We start from the raw sequence: 20,855 nt of genomic DNA on the forward strand, positions 1-20,855 counted from the left end.
TATATATATATATATATATATATATAAAATTTACATAAGCATGCATTTTCTCTGTACCCTAGGTTGCATTTTAGCACAGCCGTACTTATGTGAAAATACATGCTTATGTAAATGATGCAAGATGTGCAAAAAAGTTATCTTCGCGTAAGATCAGCGCTATTTCATAGTATTCTGCAGTTGTAAAGAATCTACAATACAATGGTTGGCCAGTAGAGGTCAGTGGAGAACAGTTTATGCGTCTATGACACAAACTCAAAGACCATTCTAGAAGCTGATGTCATCAATACAAAAGAAGAAGGCTGTAATCTGGGACGAAAAAAACGTACTGCGTGTTATTTAGTAGGTTACATGAGAGCAATGCAGTGCATAAATCTAGCTTTTACACTTTGCATGCACAAAATTTCTTTTTTTCCTTCTTTCTTTCTTTCTTTCTATTAGAAGAATAATTTGTATCTACAAAATGTTTTGACGTTCCATAAAAATGTCAATACATTGAATAACTTTAGCAGTGATTGATTAAAGTAGAAAAATGAAATAAATAGGAAAAGGCGGTAAATAATTCTAGGAGAAAGCGAGAAAGAAAGGAGGGGTGACTGAGTCTGTGGTAGTAAAAACTCTAAAAGCTCTGCTGGATTTAGGCTTTTCCTGTGTCTTTACTTCTAGTGTGACATTCCCATTTTTGTGACTCTGGGAATCTTAGCAACAGATAGCTTTCCCCAAACTGCTTTCAAAGTTAAGACAAAGAATCAACATCTCTATTCTTGCAAAGGCTTTGAATTTAACCAGCAACTTTTTTTTTTCCTCTGGAGAAGCATCAATGCCTATCTACATTGTATGACTACTCTAAAGTAAAAAGAATAACCCAGAGCCATACTAATTGAAAATAAGGTGTGAGCGTTTCAAAGTAGCATAGCATTTAGCCTGCTTTTTGCAAGTAGAATGCCAAGTGGGGGACACGGTGTGAGATTGGAGTCAGACAAAAGAGTCTTTAGAATGCTCATCTACTGAAAGGTATCGACATCGGGGCTTAGATAATTAGCACGTTTGTAGCCAGAGTTTTATCCACTGACATCTGTGGCTGTTTTCTCTCATGGGCGTCAGAGAGGCAGCTACTGTAATCATATGCACAGGCCTTTCCCAGGGCTCTGCCCTCTCTGAGCACTAACTGGTCTTAATTATGTCTCTTCCTTCCCAGGGTTTGTACTGTGGTCTGCCTGGTCATAATGGGGTCTTTGAGAAATCTTGCCTGACTTACTGTGAGCAATACTTCCATGTTCATATTATCTAGTTTTTGTCCAGCAACTTGCCAGAAACATGCACAGTGGTCATGGTGACACTAACTGAATAATCACCTGTATTTTTTCTCTTTACTGAAAAGACAAAAAATAATAATAATAATAATAATAAAAAAAATTCAGTACCACAACAGTAGGTGCAGTTTAAAAACAAAAATTACTTTTATTTTTGAAATTCTGCATTAACATTGTACACATTAATGACAAGTTAGTGGGCAACTTGGAGACATTAAGGGCATCCGCTGATAATGATCCAGAATGGATTAGATCTGTAAAGATTCTGAATGTAATTCTTTCATGATGGAGTATAGAACTGGCACGTGTCTCTTAGATAGCTATGCTTCTTTCCTGGCTTCTGAACTTTTTCTCAGGAATCTAGACACCAAATAATTGGCTGTAAATGTTTGAAGAATGAAGTAATACAGAACTTGAATTTTATAAAAGATCCATATTACTGTATAACTTTAATCTATTATAAACATTTTATGACGTCCTTAAACAAAGACTGTTTCTAAAGCATTCAGGTTATTTTACCTTAATTAATCATTCATCCTGTCATGATGTGTTTTACAAAAACTAGAGCAGGAAAGGGCAGGAAAACAGCCGTGAGCAGCAGCAGATGTCATTCAAATGATGCCGTTTGCACTGGATGTGCAAAAGGCAGGTTGATTATACCTTCATAGATGATGGAGCTGCTTGGATCCTCCTGCCCCATGAGTATCTGATCAACTTCTCTCAAAGTCAGCTTCTCACCTGAGAAACAGCAGTAAAAGAGCAGAGAAAATGCCAATATAATGTTTTACCATGAGATTATAATGATCATAATATATCTCATTTTATAAGGTAATTTTTATAAAGTAATTTTATTGCAGACAATTTGTTTGACAGTTAGTCACACATGGATGTAATACAAGAATAATAGTATTCTATTGGTGTCCTATCCTGCAATTCTGTACCAAGTGTAGCGAGGACATGGCGAAGCTCAGCACCCATGACTGTTCCATTGCCTTCCTCGTCAAAGACATGCAGCCCCTCCACAAAGTCCTCATATGTGCCCTTCTCCGATGACTTTGAGATTTGCTGTAAAATGGGCAGGAACGTCTCAGAGTCAATCATGGAGCCCATTTCTACAACCAAATAGAGGAAAACACAATAGGGGAAAGATACATTGAACTTGGAATGGAAAGTCATATGAATTTGTTTGGAATGGAAAGCCATATAACTTTGGATCAAAGACAGTCAAATTACCAGATCAAAAAGTCTTGCTCAGCTGATGCGTGCCTAATTTTACAGTCTTGACTGGGAGCTGCCAAACATCCTCATGGCCATCTGTCCAAAAACAAAACAAGATTTCCAGTTTGTTAACAGACATCATGTCAAATTATTGTCTTAGCAGGCATGATGTGGCAGTACTTAAACGTGGCTTGCAAGTCACAGCAATTCCTTATAAGCTTTTAAACAAAGATAAAATTTTAGGTCAGCATTAAATTACCAGCCTTGCATTAAATACCAGAAATCAGATCTTAAAATGTTCTGAGATTTTATTGGATAACTTCTTTACTTTTTTATTTTTTAATTTTTTTTTATAGTTTTGCCTTAGTCATAACATACTTTTCTGAACAAAATCACCATTTAGAGGAAAATGTGAGGTTTCATAGCCTAAGTATGCTGACATCTTAAAAAGATAGATGAATGTGATCTAAAAGCTAACACCCCAAAGTTTTACAGTGAGGATTGCAGATATATTGAATGCAATACAAGACATAACAAAAGACCCCCATCTAGTAAACCTCGCAGATGCTATATTTAGCTCTGCTCATTGTTTCCATGTACACACATCAAATTCCTTTATAGCCCTGTGTGTTGAAGGTTATCACCTTGGAGGCTGGAATAGTGCTGAGATTTAAAGAAGCTTACATCCAGGCACAGAACAACATTGTGTGGAATTACACAGACAAAAGAGGTGAGAGCCCTTGCATGCGTGGCATACTTAAATACCCCACCAAGCTATGAATACCCCACCAATCTATGAATACCCCACCAATCTGCACTCCAGTAGATGTGTCTTAAAGTTTCAGTCAGAGTATGCCCTGATATCAAGGAAGCGTCAAGGTGGATGACAGACGTGTGTAATCACTGATAGTTCTCTAGATACTCCTATTAAACTGACCTTTGAGGGATTGTAGATGAGTAACTGCAAAGCATACAAATATAATCAATGCATTACTGTCAAATGCATTGACAAATGCAAATAACACAGAATATCTTAGTCAAGAACATCTGAGTTCTTCCTGGTATTTTCTTTTTGAAAACTTAGTTATGACATCATCAGTCAAAGTCTCTGAAAATGTCTTATTCACTAGCCATCATCACTCAGAGATAATGCTGTGGGTTGCATTCAAATACAGTGAACACAGTGCGAATTTGCTCATTTATTTTTTGACGTAAGGCTGAATCAAGCACAGTATCGAACCACAAAGGCTGCTAGTGTCTGAAGCTGTTATGCTGCCACTTACGGTACTGGTCGACGGGTTAACAGTAGCTCACATCTCTCTAACCTGTTTTTTTTTACGAACCCTCATGCATGCCCTCTTCGGTACAGCATTCTACAGCATTATGACAAAATGGCGATTTGGAAGCAAACAAATAACAATATGGCAACATCCAGTAAAACAACAAAAACATAACATTAAATAAACTATTTAAAAGTATCTGAATGCTTCACCTGAACAAAGAAATAAACTATACTGAAACAACACAGCATTAACTTAAACAAAACTGACCACTAAACAGTTTAATAATAGCTTGATAATATAATTCTGCTGTGGTTATGATGCAAGTTTGTAGTCTCTAAAGTGTAATGTTTTTATTGTTTATTTTTAGGCTCTTTGGGTCACCATAATCTAGTATGTATATATGCACGTATGTATGTCCATATCTATGTATGTATATATGTATTTAATGCTTATTTATGATTTACCTTCAGGCTTTGGCATTCCCAGCACCTTCAGAACTTCTGAACTGGTTGGGTTCTGTCCCAAGGCCTGCATGACATCACCACACTGACCAAAGGAAATCTCTCCTGTGGGAGTCTTAGTGAATAGTGAGAAAGCCTCTTTGAAGTCTGCATTGATAGAAAATGCAAAAAGGGATAAAAATGTGAACTTTACATATAAATGTGAACTTTACATATAGATGGTGTTCTTTTTGCTTACCTTCGATTTGGCTGGTGCTGAAATCACTCTGCAACAAAGAGTGAGACTTGTGTTACCCACAGCTATTTCCACAAATTACTTTACTGACAGGTGATGAAAGACTTTACATAGTCTTTCATAACCTAATTGGCCTGTTATACAATACTGACACATATCAGAAACAAGTTCTTGCCACTTCCTATTATGAGTGACTAGTAGACTCCCCCACAGAGCACTTCATAAGTGCAGATGCTGCTCTTGAAGGTTAGGGGATGGCAGTTGTTGGGTGCCCATACCCCCTGGCTGTCTCTAAGACAAGCATTCCCTCTCTCTGAGTGGATGCCAAACTGCCTACCCCTCTTACCTCAGGGAGCATGGAGGCTCAACTGAGAACAAAGAGGAGGCCAAAAGCAGATGGGGTGGAAGAGAGTATTTGAAGCACAATGGCACAAATATTGTAACTCCATGCTGAGGATACCTGCACGATCTAGTAAAGGGGTGACATACTCTGCATGCTCAAACAATTACAGTCACTTTGGAAATTCAGTCTCAAGGTGTTGGATTTCGATTTGATTTTAATTTGAAGTTATTCATTTATGTCCCCACCATTTCTGTTTTATAACAAAAAAAGTGAAAAAACAACATACATACAAATCTGTCTAGACTAGGTTTTAAGCAAGAATCAGTAATAATGCAAAGTTCTCTGAAAAGAAAAACATGTAACATATGTAAAATTATTTCAAAATATGTTATGAAATGTTATGAATGTTATGAATCTCTCCTTATTCAACACTCAATGTTAGAACATTTTTGCTTCACTAATTTTTGTTACGCCAGCGACAACAAAAATGAAAATACAGTGTCATGATAGATGAATGGATTTCAGATGATTGAGAACCAGCATGCAGATTATGCCAGCAATTCACACACACACTGTGACTGTGAACTCACTGTGACTGCAGGATCCAATTTGCTTAATGATTTCACAGATTCTGTGTCTATAACTGGTGCTGCTGCCAGTGTCACTGGTCCCAGAGACACTGCTGTTGGAGCAGGTCCCGGCACCTTCTCTGCTGTTGATGCCATGACCTCCTTTTTTGTGGCCATGAGCACTTTGATCAGAAAGAAACAGATCAAGCAGGATCCCCCAATTACGAGCTCATCAAACCACCTGCCTACAAAGGTGGAAGGTCAGGGGTGCTAGTAGTTATATACCCTACCTTATCTCCTCCTTCTGCATCTGAAGCAGTGGCAGGTGGCCAAAGCCCACAACATTAGTCACGGCCCTAAAATAGGGTAGAGCACTGGATCACTGGATCTGTGGGTCTACTAAACTTCACAGGAGCCCCCATCTCTGCCTGTCCATACTGGCATCTCTACATTGTGTCTTTTCACCTTTAGATTGACCCTTCTCTTCTAGTTCTCCCATTTACTGTTCCACTCCTTTTCACTGAGTTCTAGGCAGTACTCGATATCTAAATGATGAGAGATGCATTGTAAATTAGTGTTACAAAATAAAGATCTGGACCAAAAAATGTAACAAAAATGAGGAAGGAAGGAAGGAAGGACTACCCATAGCTCAGGGATGCTGGAAGATGCTTTTTTTTCACAGTCACTCTTATTATATCTTAACTATACCTCGTCGTCAGTATCTTATCCCCCAAAGCTTTTATGTGTTGGGTGGATCAGATTTTGCCAGGATTTTGACGTTTTGTTAGAACTCTCAAAAGAATCTCCTTAACTTCTTCTGTCTAACCATGGAGTTTAAATCAGCATTAATGTTAGAAACAGGAGCACCAAATGACATCTTGCTAACACTTCAGTGTTACAGGTGTACAAATAACTGTCTTTATGTGAGTTTCCCCTTTGTCTCCATTAAAATTTGAATTATTATAGTTAAATAATTCTGTCTCCACCTATATAGAAACTGGCCCCCTCATAGTATAAACACAACCTTCTGCATTACAGGACTTTAAAACAAGTATGCCCTCCAAATAGATTCCACTAGGGGAACTTGATCTGTGAGAGGCTTTCCTTGCAAAACCATTGTTCCCGGGAGTGAACAGAACAGATAGGACTAAATAGCATGAATGTTCATTGATATGTATGACCTAATACAGGGTTGGACCTGCTGGACCTTGCGCTATCACCAATTGACAAACCCATGTGGCTATTTGTTAGATCAACCCAAATGTTTAAATACATAAGACCATGCAATATTTGATTCCACATTTCACCAGGTGTAAGGGTTGGCACCAGGCTGAGGCCCCCTCCGGCCACCAGAGGGAGTCAACCACACTAGGCTTGATGCCCAACAGCTAGACTAGACCTTATATAAGCCCAGTGACCCAGTCACTCAGTGCTGGGTCTTTGCTAAAGTTTTGAGCCAAGCTCCTAGCCGGTAACTTCAGGTATTGAGGTCTGTGAGCCATTGTGCTACACCTAATTTCTTCCCTGCGACGGTGTCTGTTTTTACACCTCCCCTCCCCTCTCCAGTTTTCCCCTCTCAAGTCAGTCTCTCTCCCAAGGCTTAGCCATTCAAGTTCCTCCACTATTTTCTGGTTTTGTTTGGGAAGTTTTAGTTTGATTTTCCACAGTGCATCGGGGTTGCCATTCTTCCTGTGGCGTCCTTAGTTCTCCCTTTTTTCCACGCTCGGCATGGTGTTTATTTTTCCTTTTGTTTTACCTGATCCAAGATCTAACTGTTCTGCACATGGGCCACCATCGTTAGAGCATGTTTGCTCACCCAGTAGGCTGTTGGTATCATCATTGAACTGACCTGGGTTTGAGCCCACCTTACACCAGGTGTGGGGTTATGAGGTTCAAGTTGTGGAATTTTCACTTGTTTTCCATTTCTCTCCCTCTCACACCTGTTAGATAGAACACATACTGGAGAGGGAGGGAGAGAGAGAGTAATGTTAGACAACACATATACTGCAGAGGGAGGAAGAGAGAGACCTATAGGCAGTAGGAGAGTGAACTGGATGCAGTATTCCCAGTGACAAAACAATACAAATCAAAATCTTCTGCCAATAAGCACTTCAGAACACATCGACATCATAGCATGGTCCACTGTGTCTACTAAAAAAAAGTACACTTACATCCATATATATGCAAGCCTGTGTGTGCGTATGTATATGTGTGAGCTTGAGTGAGTACGTTTCATGTAAGAGCCACTCATTTAGAGTAAAGCATGTGCAAGAGCAAGATGCTGAGTGTAAATTTAGAATGCAGAAGAGGTAATTACAAACATCTTCCAAAGGTAGCCATATCAGAGTGAAGCATATTTATCAGAAAGGTTTTATTTTAGGTGAATACAAGGAGTAAAAACATCAGCTTCCTGTATGGTTTCTTTGTGGACCTTATCCTATTTTCCAAGAGCAATTACATTTGTAATTGTAACAAACTCTTAAATAATGCTATTTCTAGAGGTTTTGAATATTGATATTTATTTCTGCCAAACTACAATGAACAATTCTAAATATTAGTTTTAATACTTCTGCATAAGAGTCTTTTTGTTAAAAAATGTTTTGCTTCAAACATATTTCTTATGTTTGAAGCATCTAATCTCAATCACTAACCTGACAATAAATTTTAAAACATATTCTAAGTTATTAATTGTTTGGTGAGAATATAAGACTAGCACTATAATAAGATGATATTATCAAATTAGTTCTCTGCTTCATACTCTATATAACTACCAATGCACAGTGCATTTATACTGTCCTTTTTTTGTACAAGACAAGGTGCATTATTTAGCTTAACAAAGTAGTGGACATCATACTCTCAATTCTAAACAAATTAGAGCTAATTAATATATTCACCATATGCAATCCAATTGTAATACAGAAGTCATGGTTGAGTCTGTCTGAGTGGGATGGGGTAAGCTGTTGGCCTGTTTTCATGTTGAGGAGGGTGTGCATCAATGGCCACCTCATAAAGAGCCAAGCACACTTTATCCAGTGCCTAACTCATTTCATCCAGTGTCAAACACACCTCATCCAATGCCAAACTGATCTGATCCAGTGCCAAGCTCACCTCATCCAATGCCAAGCTCACCTCATCTAGTGCCAAACTTACCTTGCTCAATGCCAAACTCACAATCACGCAGTGCCAAGCTCACATCACCCCAGTGCCAAGCTCACCTCATCCAGTGTCAAGCTCACCTCATCCAGTGCCATTTATGTTCATCTACAGCCTCATCCAACTGAACTGGCACCCACAAAATCAGTAAAAAGAAACCAAAAATAAGACATCTTAGCCCTCACATACTTTGGGTTTACTAATATCTTAAGAAAGCTCAAACATGTTAAAAGCAATTTTTTTTTTGAGTTGTGGAGGTGTTGGATAACTGAGACCCAAACTTGTGACCTAACTGAATAAATCTTTAGGTGTTCTTTAGGCAGTTCTAAGATTATTTACAATAACCACTGGTTGTCTAGTGAGAACCAGGAGGATGTCCCAAACCACTCTTACAGCTGTGAGGAATCGCTTGCTTCAAATCTGTTGCTTTGCTCCAGGTATATAGCATCAAGATACACTGCATGGCCAAAAAAAAGGTCACACGCACTAATATTTCATTGGACTGCCTTTAGCTTTGATTACGACACGCATGCATCATTTCCACAGGCTTCTGCAATGGCACAACATTTATTTCTGTCCAGAATTGCATTAATTTTTCCCCAAGATCTTGTATTGATGATGGGAGATTTCGACCACTGCGCAAAGTCTTCTGCAGCACATCCCAAATCTTCTCAATGGGGTTTAGGTCAGGACTCTGTGGTGGCCAATCCATGTGTAAAAATTCTGTCTTATGCTCCCTGAACCACTCTTTCACAATTTGAGCCCAATGAATCCTGGTATTGTCATCTTGGAATATTCCTGTGCCATCAGGGAAGAAAAAAACATTGATGGAATAACTTGGTCATTCAGTATATTCAGGTAGTCAGCTGACCTAATTCTTTGGGCATATAACGTTGTTGAACCTAGACCTGACCAACTGCAGCAACCCCAGATCATAGCACTGCCCCCACAGACTTTTACGGTAGGCACTAGGCATGATGGATGCATCACTTCATCTGCCTCTCTTCTTACCCTGATGCGCCCATCACTCTGGAACAGGGTAAATCTGGAATCATTAGACCACATGACCTTCTTCCATTGCTCCAGAGTCCAATCTTTATGCTCCCTAGCAAATGGAAGCCGTTTTTGTCAGTTAACCTCACTGACAAGTGGTTTTCTTAAGGCTACACAGCTGTTTAGTCCCAATCCCTTGCGTTCCCGTCGCATTGTGCATGTGAAAATGCTCTTACCTTCCCTATTAAAAATATCCCTGAGTTCTACTGTTTTTTTTCTACGATTTGATTTCATCACATGTTTAAGTGATCGCCTTTCACGATCATTCAGGATTTTTTTCAGACCACATTCCTTCCTCGAAGATAGTGTTTCCCTACTGTCTTTCCACTTTTTAATAATGCATTGGACAGTTCTTAACACGATTTTAGTAGTTTCAGCAGTCTCCTTAGATGTTTTCTCTGCTTGATGCATACCAATAATTTGACCCTTCTGAAACAGATTAACATCTTTTACATGACCATAGGATGTCTTTCGCCATGGTTGTTTAACAAATGAGAAGCTACTCACTGCATCAGTTAGGGTTAAATAACCTCTTGTCAGCTGAAACATAATCACCCATGCAGTAATTACCCAGTGGGAGGCTCTTACCTATTTGCTCAGTTAAATCCAGGTGGTGACTTTTTTTTTGGCCAGGCAGTGTATTATCACTTCAAGTATATGTGATGAGAAAGCCAAGTGGTTGGTATCAGCCTGCCAAGATTGGGTAAGTATTGCCCATAGTTATCTCAGGGCTCTCGAATTGCTGATACTTGTGGGGGATGGTGGCTCACTTGCAATACCACAGTAAATGCTAAGTGTTCACCCCAAAGGATTTTCATCATGTTGTGTGAACTATGTTACATATTGAAGTCACTGCTTTCTGACTTCAGCTTCATTGGCTTGATGGAGGTTTTTGGTGTTTGATGTTGGAGGTAGTGCTTGTGGCCCAATGAAGTAGTTTGACTCTACTAGGCAAAAGGAGCGGTAGAATTTTGGCTATATGCTTTGTTTTAGAAGTGGCACTTTATGCAGTGGACAAATGCCATGCACACCAGAGAAAAGAAGCTGCTAAATTATCCACCCATGGCATGTTTGATTTCACACAACTGTTTTTATCCATCCAGTCACAGGGTGTTTTGTCTGGCTCAGGTTTTACTATAATTCCCCCCATTTGACAGAACAAAGAGGACAAGCAGGGTGGTGCACAAATGAAAATTGCGAAAGAAATCCTCCCACCTAGAATGTCTGAGTTTTTCTATTTATGGTTCAGAGGTAAAAGGAATTGATTCCACTGGAAGGAGATCTCCCACCCTATGGTTTGGAGATAGATTAATGCTTTCTGGTATGAAACTACCTGAACAATTACGAAAACTAACAAAACCTAATGAATCACCAGTTGGGAGGTTGAACACAATATATTGTAAAATAGAATTTTACCTCTAACTGATGATCTCTGGACCGAGCTCCCAGAATTGTAACATTCTTTAGTTTGTTGTTCTGTTGAAGCGAAGCATTTCCCCTTTCTGTCCAGTCTATTCCCTTTATGAGCTCAGAGAGGGACCACAAATCAAGAGACCAGATTCAGTTGTAGTCAGAGAAGCTCTAGTTTATTAGCAGTAGAGGGAAGGTATTTGTAGGACTGAGGTGTGTGAGGAAAAGGGCTGTAGTGTGAGGAGGAGAAAGCAGGATGTATGTGTGTGAGAACGTCGTAGGTGTGATAAGGAATAGAGCTGGGTGAGAGCAACTGGAGTTTAGCCAAATGCTTCCGGTTGTCGTAAGTCCTACTGATACAAAAATCTTCATTTACGACATAAAGTACAACATGAAATCAGAGAGGGCAGTTAATTCTGCAGATAGAACATAGAGTGCTGAATCATTAGACTGGGAGGGGGAGCGGGAGGGGGGGTTGGAGGCATGGGCAGTCCATGCCTGGAACAAACACAATCTTCTTCAATCTAGACTAACAGAGTGATTTGACTAGTCTAGCAGAGTTTTATACTAATGATAAGAGTTTCTTTGTTACATTGCCATCTTTTGTTTTAAGAGAACAGGGCCAGATGAAAACCAGAGTCATGTGGGCAAAATTCCTTATTTGCTCACCTTATAACAGAGATTTCTCTCCAGTATTGCCAGGTCTGATAAACCACCAGATCTTGGGGCATCACGAGTTTAGCCTAATGTCAGATTAGAAAGATAGAGAGGGGAAAGAAAGAATAAAAAGAAACAACACCATAAGAACACTTCTAAATAGGGGCTCTACTAGAATGGATCTATTGAGGGTGAGAAAACTGGGTCTAATTCACCAACTAACATTAGGCCTGATTGGACCTTTACCCACAGGGTCTTTCCACCAAAACTTCAAATGGGATCATTTTGCTGGAAGTCATATGAATTTCACAGAGGACAGTTGGTAACAAGTCGACCAAGTTTTTTTCCCCCAATTTCTTGAGCTGCTTTGCTCAATCTATTCTTTAGTGTGAGATTAGTACACTCTACCGTACCTGAGGGATGAGGCTGATAAAGAATGTGGACTTCCAGTTAATGCTCCGGTATTTGCATAACTGCTGAGTTCCTATTGATGCCGCTGCTTATTAAGTTGGCATTCTCGGAATGGTTTTCAATGAGGAATGCCTCAGGCCATTTTGAAAATTGATCAATAATTAGCAATAAAAAAATCAGGCAATAATAGAAAATTGATCAATAAATTAAAACATTACTTTGAATGGCCCATTCACAGGCCCATATGTGAAATCAATTTGCAAAGACTGAAAAGGAGACTCAGGAGGTGGGAATGCATCATGTTTAGCTGTTTTTATTATTTTGTGCACAAGTTAAACATGAATCTAGGATCAAATTTGTTGTTTCTGATATGTTCACAATGCAGAAACTCTTTTGACTGTTCTCTATAACCCTTTATGCAACATGAAACATGATAAAAATGATGCACAAGAAAAGATTCAGGTAGAGCAAGCCTGATCAACTTGTCTGCACCCTTGTTACGGTGCTGTGAGTTCCAAAATACCTTACCTTCACCTTCATCTTCACCAAGCAATTGCAGCACAACAATGTCAGTCTCATGCCAAAACATGCAAATCTCATGCAAAAACAGTCAGTATGAACAGATATTCTCAGACTGTCATGATTGGCCCCTACCTGGCATCTCCATCTCCAAGGTTTCCCTGTCTTATGTCATTGTTTCATGTTCTCTGTTCCTGTTCTGGTCCTTGTTTTCATTTTCGCTGTCTCATATGTATCACCTGTTCATTGTTAGTCCTCATTGCCCTGTGTATATATACCCTGTGTTTCCTGTCTTAGATTGTTGGCCATTGTTAATTCAGGCCTCTGTGGTTTCACACTTTATGTAGCTCTTTTCTAGCCTTTGTGTTTTTGCTGCCTGTTTTTGTTTGTGTTCTGGGTTTTTCTGTGTTGCCCTGTCCATTTATCCTTTTGCTTTTCATGTTTTGCTTTGTTACTATATGTTCTTGTACTCTCCATATTGGCTCTATGACTCTGGGCCATTGTTGTTCCTATGTCTCGTACCAGGTCTGTTCCTATGGTCACACCTCCGGACCTGTCGGACCATCCTCCGCTGAGTGCCCCCTGCATCTCTGGACCTCCTGGACCCGCCGCCACTGGACACACCCACTCCTCTGGATCTCCCGGACCCGCTGCTGAAGGCAGTTGTGCCTTTAGACCTCCCAGACCTACTGGATCCACAGCCGCTGAACGCAGTTGCACCTCCACACCTCCCAGATCCACCGCTGCTGAACGCAGCTGCGCCTCCTGACCTCCTGGACTATGCATCTGCCTTGTGATCGCTCCATGTTACACAGCCTGAGTTCTCTTTGCCAGCATGCTCTGCTGTTGAATCGGCTAAATAGCTACCCCCTGCTTCATTCTACGCAGCTGGGAGTGTCATGTCATTTTATCTTGGCAATTGCTAAATGACCAAGATGCATACAAGCCTGAACAATTCTGCAATGAGAGTAGAATGTAATGTCTGCTGCCTTAAACCCTCTTTGTGACCAGATTCATTTGAATCCATGAGCAATGCTAATGCACAGCTATGTGTGTAAATTGTGACAGACTTGTCCTTGAACAAGGTGCACGTGTGAATCAAAGCAACCAGCTTGGCAGCTTGAGCCAAGGAGTAGGGCAAAGAAAGGGCTTCAGGAACTACAGTTGGCATTGTACACACAGCATAGCCACATAGATATAAGCCATTACTTGTTATGAAGCAGGACCCATCAACAATAACATATGACCCATGTGCCAAGTTAGTGGAGGTGCTGCATTTGGGAAAGAACATTTGATGCACTAGGAAGGCTGGAGAGGCCTGCAGAGAAGACAGTTTAATTGTCAAGTTACTAGTGCATGTCAAAATGGTTTCATAGCTGCTATGCCTCTGGGCAGTCTTGTGTTGTGTGGCTGATGTATTTAACACTGTGGTTACCTGATGACTAATATGCAAAATTATGTGAAAGTACTATTTTCTGACTGTCACATGCCTAAACGGCAGCAGTAGCAGCCACAGTGTGTAAATACACAGTGAGGCCTTGTGCCACATAATTTATGGTTTTCTATAAGTATGTCACAGGTCTGCAACCCCCACCATGCTACTGTGCCAACACCCCTGGCATGATCCTGCCCTGCTCACAGGCATAGAGGTAGAAGGGTAGGCTGTAATTTGGCAAGCCTAATGTGGGAGCAGAACAGATGATTTCAGGACACAGTTGACCATTCAATTTGTGAGAGTTGTTTTTGCATACAGAGCATAGGCTTTTGTCATAGTAAGAGCAGTCAGTTCACAAAAAAAGCCTAAGCAACACATCAACAAACTCTTTGATGGGGGGGTGGGGGGGCTTAAAAGTTCAGATAACATCTACACGGTCACCAGCCAGTGTGAGTTTGCATACTGTGAGGATAAAACCCAAGTAAAACGTGTCCGTGGTGTCAACTAAAAAACTAATTTACTTGTCTACACAACTTTAGAATGTGCTGTTCTAAATGTGAGTGACTTACAGTTTCTTAGAGCATCAAAAAAAATCAGGTTTGTTCTGTAAGCAGCCCTGTTCAGGTTTGGACCACACTATGGATTTACCATCATGTGTGGTGGGTCCATCACCAACAGAATCCTATTTCTCTTGCTCATGCCAAATACACATGCTACACTCTTTTATCCAATGCAGTAATAACATTCGCTCACATCATGTGAGGGTCCCTTATTCCGAGTTTGTTTTTTCTTATTCAAGGGCCTGAGCCCTTGCTGACCATTGCAGGCACAGCAGTTTTATTCTTTTTTCTAGGGAAGGCATTGACAGCCTCCGAATCATGAATATGAGTCAGAATGTCTTTCATCAAGGTGTCATATAGTTTGGCAACAAGAAAGTTAATGATACTGGCATGTTCCTTGAGCATGTTAGATACTAGAGTGCTCATAAAGAGTTTAGATTCAGTATTGCTGAGGCCCGCCTCGTCGGTCCTAATTCGGATGCATGGGACAAATAAATGCTTTGTTGATTACGCCTCTGTAGATACATGGTGAGCTGTTTATGGAACATGTCAATAAAACCAATACATGCTCACTAGTAAATTTGTGTGTCATCCTTGGTGGTCATGCACCATTCGCCCGCTTTATCAGTAATGACTGTCTTTACTCCATGTTTTGGCAGGTCATAGTGATAGTTTAATTGGGGAACTTCACTAATAATTAGTTGGGGCCAGGAAGTATTTTTTTGTACCTGATTAAATGTGTTTATTTTATATGGTGGTGGCAGTGTGGTTGTGGGTTTATTTATTTTCTTTGTTTTTTATTTTAGTCTAGGCTGCTAATGACGATTGCATATGCTCATAATCCATCCAGAATACACACTGTGGTCAACCGCAGGCGTGTGTCCTGGAATAAACCCTCACTTGGATATGCATGGCCGAAATAAGAGATACATGGTTCTGTCCACCCAGCTAAATTATCCACCCATAACATGGTTGCTTTCCTCATAACTGTTTTTATGTATCCAGGCACAGGATGTTATGCCTGGCTCAGGTATCACAATACTTCTCCCCATTTGAGAGAACAAAGAGGACAAGCAGGGTGCTGCACAAACAAAAATTGCAAAAGAAAACCCCCTACTTAGAATGTCTGAGATTTTCTATTTGTGGTTCAAAGGTAAAAGCAATTTATTTCACTGGAAGATCTCCCACCCTCTGGTCTGGAGGTAGATGAATAATTTCCACTATAAAACTATCTGAACAATTCCCGAAAACTGAAAAAAAGTAACGGATTGCCAGTTGGGAGGTTGAACGCAATGTATAGTAAAATAGAACTTTACCTCCAACTGATGATCCCTGGATCGAGCCCCCAGAATTGTAACGTTGTTTAGTTTGTTGTTCTGTTGAAGTACAGCAGTTCCCCTTTCTGTCCAGTCTTTTCCCTTCATGAGCTCAGAGAGGGACCCCAAATCAACAGACCAGAGTCAATTGTATTCAGAGAAACTCTAGTTTATTAGCAGTAGAGGGAAGGTATTTGTAGGGCTGAGGTGTGTGTGAGGAAAAGGGATATAGTGTGAGGAGGTGAAAGCAGGATGTATGTGTGTGAGAACGTCGTAGGTGTAATAAGGAATAGAGCTGGTTTGGAGCAACTGGAGATTAGCCAAATGCTTCCGGTTGTCGTAAGTCCTACTGATACAAAAATCTTCATTTATAACCTCATGAAATCAGAGAGGGCAGTTAGTACTGCAGATAGAACATAGAGTACTGAATCATTAAACCTGGGGGGGGGGGGGGGGGGGGGGTCATGGGCAGTCTATGCCTGGAACAAACATGATCTTCTTCATTCTAGACTAACAGTGATTTTACAGTAATGATAACATTTATTATTTTTATTCTTACCATAAACATGCAGAATAGTTTGACATGGCCACTCTTGATGATAGGTGCATCTATGCTGCAGAGCCTGCTTGTGAGGCTCCCTGTATAGTTCACATATAGGCATTTACTGTCGCTGTATTGGAACTTGTTGCTTTATGAGTCTGTGATGTGCTTAAGCATCTTCAAATGAGCACATTGCTATGAGTGAAATCAAGAATAGGAGGCTTTACCAATGGTAAGTCTTCTCTCGCCAAGGAGGAGAGGGTGGACCGTGATGACGCTTTAGTGTGCAGTTCTGCTGGGTGTCGTATACCAGAAATCGAATCTTGTTACCTCACTGCAGTGACTCTCTAGATGCTGTTCTTAGATTAATATATAATTAGAAGTAATCCTGTGTCTTTAAGCTTGAATACAAGTACTTTTCTTTATTTTATAGTGTAAATCCATTTTTTTTTACACTTTTTTAGAGGAAGCAAAAAAAACCAAAAACCCAAAAACTTAGCATTGAGTTTGCAATACTAATGCTCTCTACTGGTTGTGGAGTATTGCTATTCTATCTCTGGGCTATTGCTAGTCTGCAACATTGATCTTCTGCATCTTGAGGTAGGTCATTCTTTTTATGCCAGCTCTCATCAGAACATTTACTAACACATCTATCTTTGTTTTTTCCACTTGCTTTTGCTATCCATGTAGACAATATAACTTCATCTAATCTAGAAGATGATGCACTCTGCTCACACTTGTATACATCTGTCTTTTTTTCCATATATAACCTGAGAGGCAAGAGATGTTACTGCACATAAAAACAAGCTGCACTTCAAAAGATATACAGCACTTGTGTAGTGTTACTTATCTAAAGTGTGAAATGTTTGCTCAGAGACATTTGGTTGAGAGGAGATTGTTTGGCGCTCTATTTATCAATGGCAGTATAAACAAAACAAAATAAGAAATCAACCAGGAAGCACAAGTTTCAGGTTAAACTATGACTTAAATTATTTTATGGAACTTGACTTAGCAATACTCTCTCCTTAGTGTCTGGTAACCTACTGGAGAAACAAAGAGTGTAGGATAAACAAAACTAGACACAGGTGTGCCCTATTTTAATCTCCTGCTAGATCAAGGCTCTCTGCTCTGCAGGTAATATTTGACCACACCTCCATTGCCAAATTATAAAGCTTTTGCACATTTCTACTTTGCTACTGGCACCTCTGTTCACTTGCATGCACTCCTGCGAAATAATTGCTAAGATGGGAAGACTAGGGGTAATGATTTCTGATACATTTTTTTTACATTTTCTGGGCTGATTACAATGCATTTGCTAGACATCATAGCAGGATGGTCAAGATGAAGCAAGCATTTTTGCTTGCTGAACAAATGAGTCCGATTGTTGAACCTTGCATGCGTGAGGGGACTCTGTGCATCTGTGCATTACCACACCTCCCAGATCCACCGCCGCTGAAAGCGGCCGCACCTCCTGACCTCCTGGACTCTGGACTATGCATCTGCCTCATGATCGCTCCATGTTACACAGCCTGAGTTCTCTTTGCCAGCATGCTCCGCTGTTGAATCAGCTAAATAGCTACCCCCTGCTTCATTGCACACAGTTGGGAGTGTCATGTCGTTTTATCTTGGCAATTGCTAAATGACCAAGATGCATACAAGCCTGAACAATTCTGCAATGAGAGTAGAATGTAATGTCTGCTGCCTTAAACCCTCTTTGTGACCAGACTCATTTGAATCCATGAGCAATGCTAATGCACAGCTATGTGTGTAAATTGTGACAGACTTGTCCTTGAACAAGGTGCACGTGTGAATCAAAGCAACCAGCTTGGCAGCTTGAGTCAAGGAGTAGAGCAGAGAAAGGGCTTCGGCAACTACAACTGGCATTGTACACACAGCATAGCCACATAGATATAAGCCATTACTTGGTTTGGAGCAGGACCCATATGACCCATGCACCAAGTCAGCGGAGGTGCTGCATTTGGGAGAGAACATTTGATGCAGCAGGAAGGCTGGAAAGGCCTGCAGAGAAGACAGTTTAATAGTCAAGTTACTAGCACATGTCAAAATGGTTTCATAGCTGCTATGCCTCTTGTGACTGCCTCTTGGGCAGTCTTGTGTTGTGTGGGTGATGTATTTAACACCGTGGTTACCTGATGACTAGTATGCAGAATTATGACTGGTAAATTGAAATGAGTGGAAAAAGGAACTAAAGTGCTTGTCTATGGTATGTCTATACAAAAAATGGATAAAGAAAACGCTCCAGCCAATGTCTCCATTCTTCATAGCAACATTTGCATTTCTCACATCATAATGACTTTCAGCAGTACTTCAACAGCTTATAGGAAAAGAAAAAGGTGAAGCTTAGAACAAGATCTTTGAGATAGAATTTCCCAGCTCCTGAAACTGAAGCATCTACTTTAACCACATACAGTAAAGATGGATCTGTAACAGGCTGCCTGCAGCACTGGCCTGGTGCCACCAGAGGGAGACCATGCACTGCAAATTAATTAGCAATAAGCAGCGTGATTGTCTACAGGTGGCCACTTCCTAATACTGTATAATGGCTTTGCAAATGCTACCCTTTATGAATCCTTGGTGTGTGTACCATGGTAAATTTTTTGGCAGTAATTGGTATTCTCTAAGTGCTCTTTCCAATTTTTCTGTGGGGGGCTTTATCCCCCTTTATTATTTTTTGATTTCCTGGGGTGAAGTTTCCTTTTTCTGCCTTTCTTCCCATTTTGGCTTCAGAGGAAGGAGCCATTGCTAGTGCTGCGCCATCCTCCATAGTTCAGCTGTTAGAGCTCTGCTTTACCATCCTGTTGGTTCCCAGTTTGGTGTGTCAAAGGAGCTCTTGATTCATCCTTTTCCTTTCTTGGGGAGAAGCAGTTGTGCCTATAAAGTCATTGTGCCTGGATAAGTAATCATGGCCCGTTGTCTTCAATACACCTCTCATGTGTACAACCACTTTACCACCACTGTATCTAAGTGGGTTTAACCTGGTGTATGAGGTACCTGCTTCCCAGTTTGAATCCTGCACCAGGTGGGTAATATTATCTCTCTTGTTTTGGGGTTTACCCACACTCCCCAAATACACTTTTGGGACTCATGCATCCCCTCTTTATGGGATTATTCGCTGTGTTACAGGATCTGGGTGTTTCAGAATGGGAGCAGAAAATTTTTTTTTTATTTAAGGGCTCAAATGCTACACTGATGTCCTCATTTCACTGTAAATTCCTATACTTGCCTCATAACAAAAAGGTGAAAGGTCCCACTACTGAACTAAAACATTTGCAAAACCCAAAAATCTCTGAAATTCTATGTATGACTGTATGATGTTTAATTGATGAACAGTCATTGGGGGATTTTTCAAATACATTGTTGGTGATCTTCCAATAAATGTGAGTTTACCAAACTATCATCCATGTAGACAACAACACACTGATCAATCATATGACATAGTACTTCATTCATAGAAGTTTGAAACACAGAAAGAGCATTAACCGTAACTGGGTGACCAATCCAAGCTGCACTACAGTGTATGAGATGCAGAGATATTCAAAATTGTAATAAAGTACACAAAGGTTACAATGCCCTCTTTCTGATCTCTCAACAGTCCCCAATGGCTCCTGGTCCCCAGAGCTCTTTCATGGGCTGTGCAAAGTTAGGGTACCATACATCCTCTTTTTCATGGATATAAATATGTGTCTGGTCAGGGTTTCTAAAATGTATGGGATTTGGCTTTCTTTTAATGGTGATATTTGGTTTATGACCATTTTTTATAAGTTCAGAATTCTCAGTCACCACAATTAGTCAGTCATGTACACACTCTTTATGCAACCATTAGTCACACTGCTTCTCAGCCCAACAGTGTTGACTTGACAATGGTGGTACTTGAACCAGCAACCTTCTGATTACTATTCCAGTACCCCTGCCCCTTGATCATATAGAAGATCATATAGCTATAGATCATATCATATAGATCATACAGAAGGTAAACCCATGAAGTTTGTATAGTGCCTTAACAAGGCCTAAAAATTCTCAAACAGAGATGATAGTGATTCTCTGAGGGTTGGGCTCATTTTTTTGCGATGTCGCTTTTGTCCATGTGTAACCCAGTGGTGACATGTAGGAATATGGCGACTGAAAAATTCATCTACAGGGTCTAGTATCACTATCTGTCATCTAGGGATGTCCAGGGTTCTGATTTTAAATTAATTTTTATTTCTCTCTCATGGGTTTTTTCAGCTGTGGAGTACTCTTAGTCCACCTCAACTACACACACACACCAAAGACAGCAGTATAGTTTCAATTTGGTAACTATTATTTTAGAGCTTAATACAAATTTTCAATTGTGTATAAATCAAAGAGGACAGCGTGAATG

General features: G+C 40.3%; 2 protein-coding genes across 23 annotated transcripts in view; one reads left to right on the top strand and one right to left on the bottom strand.

Moving 5' to 3' along the window:
- Nucleotides 1-1,433: 1,433 nt before the first annotated feature.
- On the bottom strand, nucleotides 1,434-16,109 carry zgc:163073 (uncharacterized protein LOC100037358 homolog). Of its 20 annotated transcripts, none has more exons than XM_035533285.1 (10): nucleotides 15,934-16,101; nucleotides 11,042-11,778; nucleotides 7,269-8,701; nucleotides 4,511-4,538; nucleotides 4,276-4,419; nucleotides 2,544-2,624; nucleotides 2,252-2,422; nucleotides 1,971-2,048; nucleotides 1,830-1,871; nucleotides 1,434-1,670 (listed from the first exon to the last, which is right to left on the bottom strand). In XM_035533285.1, the coding sequence occupies exons 7-9, from the start codon at nucleotides 2,418-2,420 to the stop codon at nucleotides 1,843-1,845; spliced, it is 276 nt and encodes a 91-aa protein (XP_035389178.1). In that variant the 5' UTR covers nucleotides 2,421-2,422; nucleotides 2,544-2,624; nucleotides 4,276-4,419; nucleotides 4,511-4,538; nucleotides 7,269-8,701; nucleotides 11,042-11,778; nucleotides 15,934-16,101; the 3' UTR covers nucleotides 1,434-1,670; nucleotides 1,830-1,842. The 20 variants fall into 20 exon arrangements, 3 of the variants coding, with proteins under 3 accessions (XP_035389178.1, XP_035389179.1, XP_035389177.1); XM_035533286.1 differs by having other exon boundaries at nucleotides 1,434-1,689; XR_004776826.1 differs by lacking the exons at nucleotides 1,434-1,670; nucleotides 1,830-1,871; nucleotides 1,971-2,048 and adding exons at nucleotides 5,441-5,601; nucleotides 5,710-5,775; nucleotides 5,885-5,964 and having other exon boundaries at nucleotides 2,284-2,375; nucleotides 4,276-4,387; nucleotides 15,934-16,109.
- A 576-nt stretch (nucleotides 16,110-16,685) lies between these two features.
- The window catches only part of scn4aa (sodium channel, voltage-gated, type IV, alpha, a), a 28,851-nt gene continuing 24,681 nt past the window's right edge, over nucleotides 16,686-20,855 (top strand). The window contains exon 1 of one of the 3 annotated variants that reach the window (XM_035533257.1): nucleotides 16,686-16,706. The gene's annotated coding sequence lies outside the window, so the exon portion shown is untranslated. Of the gene's footprint in view, nucleotides 16,707-16,744; nucleotides 17,075-20,855 lie in introns of those variants that run through there. The other 2 variants (XM_035533255.1, XM_035533258.1) reach the window with 2 other exon arrangements.

This window comes from Electrophorus electricus, chromosome 14 (genome assembly GCF_013358815.1).
Source record: "Electrophorus electricus isolate fEleEle1 chromosome 14, fEleEle1.pri, whole genome shotgun sequence".
NCBI lineage: Eukaryota > Metazoa > Chordata > Actinopteri > Gymnotiformes > Gymnotidae > Electrophorus > Electrophorus electricus.

Excerpts from the sequence above, each read along its gene's own strand:
- zgc:163073 (XM_035533284.1), bottom strand. The coding sequence starts at position 5,596 with ATGGCCACAAAAAAGGAGGTCATGGCATCAACAGCAGAGAAGGTGCCG. Across the intron at positions 4,539-5,440 it reads AATTGGATCCTGCAGTCACA|AGTGATTTCAGCACCAGCCA; the intron begins GTGAGTTCACAG and ends TCTTTGTTGCAG. Across the intron at positions 4,420-4,510 it reads CAGCACCAGCCAAATCGAAG|ACTTCAAAGAGGCTTTCTCA; the intron begins GTAAGCAAAAAG and ends CTATCAATGCAG.